Genomic DNA, 11,380 nt, shown 5'->3' with positions numbered 1-11,380 from the left:
TGGGAGCTTGTCCTTTTTGTATGGCCCCTCCTGATCAGCAGTATCCTGTACACAGTAGAGATGAGAGAGACACTGACGATCCTGTTTCCTCATTGTAGGCCAGGTGAGGGTTTAGTATTTCCTTGGCCTTTTAATAAGGAATTTAGAGTAGTGTCCCTGCACTAAGTGTGTTAATCTGGAGCTCAGAACTCCTTTCCTGGAAGTTGCCTGTATTCTGCCCCTTGGAGTGGATGTGGGTTGTTATCAAGGCTATTACATTCTTGTTCTACTTGAGAGACTGTCCCGATGAACAGCAGAAATGGAACTCACCATGCTCCTAGTTGGTTAAATGAACCAGGCCAATCCTTTTTGTTAAATGACTTTTATGTATTAATTTCTGAGACCTAAAGGTAACCAACCTGTCACTGAGGTTGATTCACTTGATTACTGTTACCACAGTAAAAAAGTAAAGAAAGTTTATACCCTTCAGTGACTTGAAAGGAATTACCTGTTTCTCCCTCTCCCTCCTTTTTCAGTTCTTTTGGGGACACTTGAAGGTAGTGTCTGTTAAGCATGCACTTAACTGAATCAGCCCTTTCATTATGTTATGTTTCAACAGTAAACATCTGATTGTCACTCCCAAAAAATGAAGTAGTTCTGATTATTTAAATCCCTTTTCTTTTTCTGCCTCAGCTTCAGTGTATGTTTTTTTCATGTTTTATCTTCATCCATTAGTGAGTGTAATGGATTCTTTTTTCCCCATTGTGCTGTCTGTATTCAGAAGTGATCTGAAAGGAATGGTAAATAGAGAAGTGATGGCAGCATCTGCTGATGACACAAAATTATTCTAAGTATTAAAGATGAATGCTGACAGCAGAGAATCTGGATTAGAGGGATGTTTTGTCTGATCCCAGTGGGGCTTTTTCCATGTTCTAAATTTCTGAATAGCTATTGTGCTTCTCCTCAGCATTTCTTGTTTAGGTTGACTAAGGCTTGTCCGTTCTCTTTAAAGTTTTCTTGTTTTTTACTACCAATTTATCATTAGTATTGCTTTGCCGTGAACACTTTTTTTTATCATGATAACTGGGAAGGAAGACAACAAAAAGCTTTGTTTATTGATTTTTGGATTAAAAATGCAGCTACAATCTGCAGTCCAGAGAGCAATTTGTCTCTGTTCTTTGATAGGTTGAGATGTATAGATTCAGCTGAAAATAATGGAGTAGGACACAGTTGGTAGGTTTATAAATAGAAATGGTAAAATAATACTTCTTTTCAAACACATTTTTCTGTAGAAGTCATCACTTCCCAGTGGGTTGCCTTCTGTCTGCAGTATGAAAATAAACATTTTTTTCTACTGTTGTATTTAAACTTTGCTGGCTTTCAGCAAGAAGGAAAAGATTATATGCCAAAAGCTTCTATTAAAAAAGCCATGGTTAAATCCTTTGTATTAAATGGTATGTTAGATTACATCATTTTTGCTCTGTGACAGGATTTATTAGGGTAGTGCTGTGGTGTTTGACTGCGGTGTGCACTGCTGCGGTTCAACAGCTGATAACCTCTTTCTCTACAGATTGTTTCGGTGAGGATTGATGATTTAGAGCAGCTGCAAGAGACAACTACCATTGACGCCTCCTCAATTGGGATTGTTCAGGTAAATTCATCGTGGCAGAGTTCTGGTGGCAGTTAGATTCCAGGCCTACTGGAGGGTAAGGTGGGGACATCACTTTTTTGGAACATAACATAGCTGGGCCTAGGCTGATAGGCAAGGAATGTGCTTTTTTAGAGAGTCAGACCTAGCTTAACATGTATAAGCAGCTGCAAGCTGTTGATCTGTTTTGCTGTGTAACATGGGTGCTGGTAAAACAGAGGTAATTACAGGGCGAGGTCTCATACCCTGAAATGAAGTTTGTTTCTTCACTTGGGAATTGACAGTAAACCAACTTCATGTGACAGTCTCTCACTTGGAACTTCACTAAGCAAAATGATTTGATGTTTTGTTTGGAAATGTGTCGCTGCAGCCGGAATTAGCCTTGGAACAGGGTGAACTACCAGAAGGGAAACAGCATATGAAAGCTCCTAAACGTGGCCAGAAACGAAAACAGAAGTCAGGTGAGGAGGAGGAAGCTCAAGTGCCTGAGGAGCCTGCCTTCAGTGAATACACAGAGAAGGAAGGTGAATTCACAGGGTATGTTGGCGATGAGACTAATTCAGCTGTACAGAGCATCCAGCAGGTGAGCTCCAGTAGCGGGGTGATGGGTGGCAGGCATTGCTTAGAGGGATAACCCTTCTTTCTTCTTAATGGCAAACACAGAAGAGTGGCTGGAGTGTTTAGAGGTAATTTGATAAACTATAGTAATACGAAGATGAATAGAGACTTAAAAAAAACCCCAGGGAGCTGGACCAGTAAGCTCCTTATATTGTTTTCATTCCTTCTGGTGTTACCATCTCCTTGTTTGCCAGATGCCACCAACTGGCTGAAGCTGTGACTGGAAGTGTGAAAGTTAATTCGGCTGCTGGCTGTGAACGTTGCACGTGCCTCCCTCCCATTACCTTCTTATTTCTGTACGTGGAAGCTGTCATATTCCACGGTAGCAACGTGTGAGCCCACCAGCAGCCACCTGATCTTTCTTCATATCTGGTAGTCGGCTGCAAGATGTAGGGTCGAGGTTACCTTTCTGTTTCTCCTCAGGTGGTGGTGACCCTGGGTGACCCAAACGTCACAGCCCCTTCCAGTTCTGTCGGGCTGACGAATATCACTGTTACCCCCATTACGACGGCAGCTGGAACCCAGTTCACAAACCTGCAGCCGGTGGCTGTGGGCCATCTGACGGCACCTGAGCGCCAGTTACAGCTGGACAACTCGATTCTCACCGTGACATTTGACACCGTCAGTGGTTCCGCCATGCTGCACAACCGCCAAAATGACATTCAGATCCAGCCGCAGCCAGAGGCAGCCAATCCTCAGTCCGTGGCCCATTTTATAAACCTGACCACCTTGGTGAACTCCATTGCTCCCCTCGGGAACCAGATAACAGAACAGCATCCTCTGGCGTGGAGGTCAGTGCCTCAGACTGATGTCTTGCAGGCCCAGGCACCACCAACGCAACAGCAGTCAGGACAGCAGCAGGTTCAAACAGAGCAACAACAGCAGATGTATAGCTACTAATTTATACTTCGGAAAGTTTGGAAACGGACAGTACGTAGAGACAAAATCACACAGACGTTTGGAAAATTTCTAATAGGATTGTTGGCTGGATACCAAACAGAGATGGGAAAATGTTTATACAATGAAATGTAAGCTAAAATTGGCACAGCACCCTGCAACACCATAATCTTGAGGTTCTCACGCTGTCTCTAGGCCTTGCACTGTCTTTTTAAAAAAAAAAAAAAAAGAAAAAGGAAAAAAAAATCTCACCATAAATTTAGCACCCCCTTGCACTGTGTATTTTGCACAGTAAGATTGAGATTTGACAGGAGCATCATAATACATCTTAACCAAAGCAGGGAAATCCTAAATATTACGGCACCGGTGATTTCCAAAACCCTTCCAGCCATACCCTGTCACTTCTTTCCAAGTCTGGAAATTGCATATTAAGACCTTGTTCACAGTGAGGTGGAATGCACGTGTGGTCAGCTGGTAGAGACTGAAATGTAAAGACGCAAACGGGCAAAACAATAATTGTCTTGTTTTTTATCTTCTTTAGGTCTTGTATCTAACATCGTTGGTAAAGTAGGTGGAGGTTGGGGCTTTGGGGTGGGGGTGAGTGTGGTGTGGAAGAAAATATACCAATTTAACAAAGTATTTCCATTTTAGTCATGGGAAAAACCCTGTACCCGTAACACAGTGTTAGCGCTACTTGAACCAGATAGCTGATCTAATGCTAAAGCAACTTTTGTGGTCTTCTAGTCAAGTTTGCATCAAACCAGTCATGAACTGAAAAAAGAATGTGATACGGCTTTATGTCATTTTTCAAAACTGCTCTTTCAATCTTGCTTTTAGCTGATAGACCTGAAGAGCAACCAGACCCCTTTGATCAAAGTTCAGGATGTGAATTTTTTTTTCAATTAGTCTTCTTTCATTGTGTAATAAACATTTGAGAAAGCATTCTTTTTATATATATATGCATACATATATATATATATATAGCCTTTGTACTTTACTGTGTGTTCCTGGTGAGTATTTGTGTGGAAAACACTGTTATTGATATGAAACGTTAGTTTTTTCATCCCTGTATTGCCCTTTCTTAAAGAAATAATGTATGGATTCTATCGCTTCAGTTTCCAAACCTATTTCCAAAACTCACAGCCACACAAGAGTGTGTGCAGTGCAGAAAAAGGAGTGACTGAAGCACATTCTGCCACGCGGAGGCAGTGTGCCCCAGCATATACTGGGCAAGGTTTGCATGACTCCTGGGCATAGAAATAGTGGGTTGGGTCAAATCCGTTGCTGCTGATACTGCACTTTCATTCCATTCTCATACACTGATGTGCAGTCTGGACTTTTGCATGTCGAGAAGATAGTAGCTTTCCCGCAGAGAAAAAGCAGCTGATCTGAAAAAGGAATAAGCTAAAAAAAGCAGAAGTTGCTTCCTGAAAGGCACATCTGTCCTTCCAGTTATGGCGGAAGAACAAGGTCCTTCGGGGCAGCAGACTGAGCCACAGAGCCGTGCTAAAGGTTTTGGCTGAGCGTAAAGCAGCTGCTGTGTTGGACAGTGAAGATAGATCGGTGGTTGTAAGAATCCTCTCTGTGCCTGTCGTATTTATGAAAATGTTCTATGTGTTAGCAAAAATATGAGTAGGAACGACTTCAGCTTTGAAAGTCTGTATCAATATGGACTACTTGACCCCTAAAGGATGCCTTATAATCTCTACAACAAATTCTTCCAAAGTATAGATATTAAAAATCAACCTCCTGTGGTTTTCTTCGTGCCATAGCGGTGTCCAGAGGCTCCGCTGCTAGGCTCTGTGAAGTTTAGTTGCAACAGGACGTGTGTAGGAAAAGGGGTTCTGGTGACAGATTTTGTGTGTCAGAGGACCAGAACTGCTTTTCTGTAAATGTCAACAAGCCTGTAAACTGTCTGTATTTGACAGGACAAAGATGCATATCAGAAAATACATTTTACCAGTGTGGGAATTTTTCATTCCCTAGCCCTTTCTGTCTTCCTCAGATCCTTTTCACACAATACCAAGAGATCCTGTAATATAATTATTAGTCTCCCAATGTCCTGAGAAGTAGTTTTATGCCCCTCTATCACCCAGATTATTTCACCACTGGTTTGAGTCAGTTAAGTTTTGCCTCAGGTGTCCTGTCTGCAGATGCTTCCCCTTCACACCAAACCAAGAGGTGGTTTGGTCAAGAGGTCAAGAGGAAGCCAGAGTTTATTTATAAAATACGTTGCTTACGTGCTTGAAACTTTTTTTCCTCCCCACCCAGTGTTTGGTGCCTAATTGGTAAAGGCACATTACCTTTTGGCAGGGTACTTTGGAGGGAAAAAAAAATAAGGAAAGCAAATGTAGAGATCCTAGGTCAAGTAGTTAGGGTAAATAAAAGATGGCTAATATCTAAAAAAATTCTTGCATATATATATATACACACGCACGGAGGGTTACAGTGCTGCATATAGAGTTTCTAGGAGATCAAGGGTTTGTTTTAGACGTATGTAAATGGTAATGAAGCTTTTAAGTGGAGAAGAGGAGTTGGTTTTTGCCTTAGCTGCAGAGTGAGTACACTGCTCTATGTTAATACTACTGATGGTAGCATTCACAATGCATTGAGTATCAACCTGAGCCGTTTTAACGTGTAATTGCCTGTTGGATAAGAATTGCATATGGAGATAATTGACCATTACAGAGACCTCTCTGACTTCACAAAACCTCTTTATCCAAATATGATCCTCTGGTAGTCTGCATCTAATGCTGCTGAGCATCCCTCCCATGCTAACCGGCCTGCGTAATTCCATCCAGGCAAGTCAGCATCTCACCTTTCCAATGATGATTGATGCCAGCTGATTTGAAAAGGAATGATCACACAATAGATGCTTGCATGTTGGTGGTCACATAGAAATGTCTCTCTTCAGTCTCTCAGTATCTCCAAAATCACAGAACAGCCCAGGTGGGAAGGCACCTCGAAAGATCATCTGGTACAACCTTTTTTGGGAAAGGGAGCCTAGATGAGCTGATCTAGCACCTTGTCCGATTGCATCTTTAAAGCCTCCAGTAACAGGGATTCTGCCACATCCCTGGGGAGGTTGTTCCAGTGGACGATTGCTCTTACTGTAAAAATTACCTTAAACAATATTTTGGTTCAGGAGGAAAAACACAACCACTGGAAGGGCTGTGACCAGGCCGGGCAATGGGAAGTTCTCTAAACACTAACCTTCCCAGGGCACTCCTTTTGGAAATTACCTTGACTTTCCCTGCAGCCATCGCTACGGTACCTCGTCGTCTCACCATGATTTTATTAGTATGACCGTTGCTAACATCCCTATGAGAACACAGCTGTATCATAGGTGTGCTGCAACATGGCAAATTTCAAACCAGATTATTTTGTTTGGCGGTGTTTCCAACAAATCATTTTGTTGGGAGATGTTGGAAATGGATGCCTTTTCAGACAGAGCTTACCTTGGACAAGTAGTGACTTGCCAGCTGCTCTCCCAGCTCCGCCTTTTTCAGACGAATACCAAAGTTACACTGACGCTGTTTCAAACTGCACAAGAAATAAAACTACGTAAGGGATGTGCAATCAAAATTTCCTTTGCCAATTTGTTACTAGCCTTTTCAGCTATAGGATGTGAAGGTTAATTGTTTTCAGCCACGTGTTGGGGGTTTTGCATAACACCTGTTCAGTAACAAACTGGAATTACCTTGAGCCAAAGGAGCGATGTTGTGTAGTGTCCTGTGTATTGTCATTGTTTATTGCTAAGAGTATTATTTAATTGAATGCTGTCTGTGGCACATGGGCTCTGAAGTAAAGGAGCGTCAAGGTACAGAACCCTTTCTCTGCCAGTGTTATTCTTTTCTGTTCCTTAATTAAATCATCAAACTTTTTTCTTTTCTTCAAATCACATGGGCTTGCTTCAGAATCAGTAGCTTAATCATTATTGAGCTTTGTATATCCCGCAGTATTCAGAGACATGGGGAAGCGTTCCAAAATATTCATTCTATAGCTTGTTACTGGGTAATGACAGAAAGCAGAGGAGATGGAATCTTTCTTGTCTGTGGTGAGTTCTCTCAGGAAAACCTACTGTGTCAAGTGCTTTTACGCTCTCTAAAATTAAAATTTTCTTTATAGATGTGTCAGTATGAAAAGTGAGTATTTTTGCAGAAACCCGCCAGTCAGTCTCCTGTCAGCCTAACCAGCGGCCTTTCTGTACCGTTCTGTACCTTGTTCTGTACCTTGTCTGTTGTTCCAGACATTGTTTGAAGTTAACAGCCAGGTAGTGAACTGAATTTTCTGTCAGTTTGTCAGAGTGATTGGCTGGTGTTCTGCATACATAAAGATGCCTGAATTTCTCATCTTGAAAACTCGGAATGGAAAAAATACCATATAACCAAATGACAATCGTATAAAAACTGTAGGTACTACATGAAAATGGATACAGTCAACAGCTTTGTTAGTGTTGCTTTGTGAATTCTTGTTCAGTAATGAGATTTCCTCGGTGCTATTTAAAGTAATAATAATGTCACTCCTCCTGAGTACTTTTGGCCTTACATTTATGATTGATATAGGCATAACTGTTGGAATATCTTGAACCCGTTGTATTTGTGGCATGCCTTTTCACGGTGCTTGTGTCTTGGCTTCATCTGGTGTAAAGGGAAGACGAGGATGCTGCTCCACGCCATGATGCACAGCGGAGCTCTGCCTGAAGGAGTGTTTGGAGATAGGCCGTGCAGCCAAGTGACTTGTCTGTGAGACGGGTTACCAAGGCTTGTTTTCACAGACGGGCTTTTGCCCTACAGCAAACCCAAAGTGTCACGTTGGCAACAGGAGAAAGGAAAAAAACTATTTCCATCGTGTTTGTCATCAACTTGTCTGAGAGTGATCTTCAGCACTGAGATGCTCCTGTGGTATCTGCACTCCATATGGCAAGAAGCCGTTACATTTTCTTGATTAAAAACATTGGAACACTGTAAAAGGCCACAGGTGCTTTACCATACAGCGTAACCATGGTCAGAAAACATGTTTCTTGCCCTAAAATGCTTTGAGAAAGCTGTTCTTGGCTTATTTTCCCTCCTGGGTGCTAAAGTGCTCTTCTGCATGAGTACCGCTGCCAGCTACAAAGCACCCAGGTCAGTCCAGTCGGGAACTGGGCATAGAGAGCCCCTGCAGTACAGCTAAGGGTGGCTGACACATCAGGTTGCTTTTCTAGAGTCCAAGCTCACTGTAGCTCAACCTACCTTCGCAAGAGCTGAGCTGAAAGGGGCAGAGAGGGTGAGAATTGTCCAGGAGACTTTAGTCTCACCCCTGGAGTCAGGATTTCATCATTTGTCATGTAATGCTCTTCTCTTTCTGCCTTATCCATGAACTGTTTTGACCGGTAACAATGCCTGGTTAGTTGCTAACACTTTTGAAAAGCTGGTTATCGGTTGCCGTGACTGTAGAGCAGCTGATGTCTAAAGTAATTAAAATTACTGAGTTTGGGGATTTATTTCATCTAAAGCGAAGTTCTTAAGTTCTAACGTCTTTGCTGTCAGTTGAGGGCTTTCCCTTATTTTTTTGTTTACTTCTAGATTTTTATTCTACAAAATTTGTAAGGTGTTCAGTAAATGTTGCAAAATTTTAAATGGCTACAGAAAAAGACCCTCTGCTCTGGGGAGACCTTATTGCAGCCTTCCAGTACCTGAAGGGGCTACAAGGAATCTGGGGGGGACTTTTTACAAGGGCCTGTAGTGACAGGACAAGGGGTAACGGGTTTAAATTGAAAGTGGGGAGGTTTAGATTAGCTATCAGGAAAAAGTGCTTCCCGGAGAGGGTGGTGAGGCACTGGAACAGGTTGCCCAGAGATGTTGTGGATGCCCCATCCCTGCAAGTGTTCAAGGCCAGGCTGGATGAGGCTTTGAGCAACCTGGTCTAGTGGAAGGGGTCCCTGCTCATGGCAGGGGGGTTGGAACTGGATGGGCTTTAAGGTCCCCTCCAACCCAAACCGTTCTGTGATAGTATGATAATGGCAGAATGAAGAGTTAACATTTAGAGAAACTAATGATGCTAATTTTCTACAGATTTCCGCACTTCTGCCACGGGAGTCTGAGGTTCCTGCTCTGACGCTAGCTGAAGGAAGATGGCACAGGCTCTTGCTCCTGTGCGAGAACTACTTACGTAGGGATTGATGCGCTGGATGTTGTTCATGAGATCAGATACCAGCCAGGCTCTACCAGTCTTCTCCTTGAGCCATGTGCTCATTCCAACATCTCTTCCCAGCACAGCAGGCTATCTTCACAGAGCTGGCTGGAACGTGTCTCTTGTACCTCTCACGGGCAATGCACTTGAGAAACAGATTCAAGACTGGGGAGGAAGAGGGACCTGAGAGTCAATGAAATGCACTGGAAGTATGACAAAAAAAATACGTGGGAGAACACACGCTTAGCCTGCTGCCCCGAACTGTATGGTGCAGTGCTGTTAACTAAATACTAGTGAATATTGCGTTTAGGTGCATTTTCCTAGCAGAACCTAAAATTCTATTACTTGTATAGGGGAAAGTGTTAGTGTGTGTTCTGTTTACTATAAATTAAAATCAGAAGTAAAACATGATCAGCGTGTTATATGCAGCAACGTGCAGAAACCAAAGAGTAAGATGTTCAGATGATAAGAGAATGAAGCAGGTCCACGTTTCATCGCTTATGGTAAGAATAAAAGGAAAGTTGTGGGCAGAGTTTTCTCAAGGGGGACCATCCTCACACACAGAATAGACCTACATGATATCTGCATGCAAGTCGGGCACAGGAGTGTCACTGAGGGGGAGACACTGGAATAAAGAGGTCTGGTTTACAATGAAAACCAAACAAAAAATCAATACAGCTCATTAAAGGAAAGGGTGGGGAAGTTCTAATTCGAGTTCCTTACTGTGCCAAGGAGAAGAGAGATAAAAAAGAATGGCTCTTGAGCTGCTACGCTGGCTGGTAAGTAGAAAAGATAATAAATGAACTGCATGCGTGAACGCCTCGAGGCTTTGCGCAACCTGGTCTAGTGGAAGGTGTCCCTGCCCATGGCAGGGGGGTTGGAACTAGATGGGCTTTAAGGTCCCTTCCAACCCAAACCGTTCTGTGATTCTATGAAGTCCATGCCGACACAAGATTTTTGCTGAAGAGATGGTGGAATTGGTGACAAAGTACCATTTTCAAAGATGCAAAAGAGAAGAGCTTAGATTGCATAATCAAAGACAAAAAATGAGAAACTTTGTCCTGAAGGCAAATGCACCTACTTCTCATTCACTCTCCTCCCTTTTCCACTACTGTCTTTTCCCATGAAATACATGCAAATCCCAACACGCACCAAGTCCTCCTCCAGGCATGATATACTTGCGTGGTTATTTAAGTAAGAAGTGGGTTGAATAGATAGGAGGTGTTTCTGGCAGAAAGGTCCTAGTAAAGAGCGTTCTGTTTACAGCTGCTGTTGTAAGGCAATCCCGTCACCCCGACAGCAGTCAGCGAAGGGAGAGCTGTCATCCTAATTATACAGCAGGTGCGTTTCCCTCGTAATTTACTTTGTCTTCTTGCAGTACAGCCAGCATTTCTGAGCCTACCTACTTTTAAAAATGGCTAGAAATTAAGTGTAAGCCTTTTATCAAAACAAAGAGTAGTTTCAGAAGCAGTTCAAGGTGAGCAAGAACGTGCTGTAAACAATGAATGCTCACAGGAATCAGAGATTCTGGCTGCACAGGATACTTGGCAGAGCCTGGAAGCTGTGACTGAGTGTGTGTGGTTTCCTGCACTTGGCTACAAAGACTTCCAGCTCCCGGTGGCATGCACAGCCACGTAGTACGCACTCACCTTCCAAGGTGTTTGGTGTGACAGATGTTGAAAATGGTGGGGTTGGTCTGGACTACCAGCGCTTTCAGTGGAGGGATTCAGAGGGCAGGAGGTGGTGAGCTGTTTGTTTGGTGGTAGCTACAACGGCAGCCATGGGGAGATATGTTTTAACCACCCTAAATGCCTTTGCAGCCCATTCCCTGCTCCCCTTCCCCACAGGACATTCGCCAGGGCCCTGTGTGCCCCTGGGGGGCAGGGGGGAGCCCGCCCCGCGCTGCCTGCGGTTTCTGCGCATGCGTGGCCCTGCGGTTGGCACAGGTGCGTGCTCTCACCTGCCTGGCTCTGCAGTGCCCCCGCCCCCCATCACCCCCCATGACCCGGGAGTGGTTGGGGCCGCTGGTCGGGGTGTGGGCAGCATAGAATCACAGAATCACAG

The 11,380-nt window shown here is 43.6% G+C and overlaps 1 protein-coding gene across 1 annotated transcript; it reads left to right on the top strand.

Moving 5' to 3' along the window:
• Positions 1-1,549: 1,549 nt before the first annotated feature.
• LOC104507249 (PR domain zinc finger protein 15-like) lies at positions 1,550-3,349 on the top strand (the record flags this gene model as incomplete). Its single annotated transcript, XM_010148468.1, has 3 exons — positions 1,550-1,630; positions 1,998-2,210; positions 2,669-3,349. Coding segments are annotated over 3 exons (771 nt in total), but the record flags the coding sequence as incomplete, so codon positions are not given.
• Positions 3,350-11,380: the final 8,031 nt, after the last annotated feature.

This window comes from Eurypyga helias, unplaced genomic scaffold (assembly GCF_000690775.1).
Source record: "Eurypyga helias isolate BGI_N326 unplaced genomic scaffold, ASM69077v1 scaffold10663, whole genome shotgun sequence".
Lineage (NCBI taxonomy): Eukaryota > Metazoa > Chordata > Aves > Eurypygiformes > Eurypygidae > Eurypyga > Eurypyga helias.
Note: the sequence above shows the minus strand (reverse complement) of the source record. Positions and strands in the feature narration are given on the sequence as shown.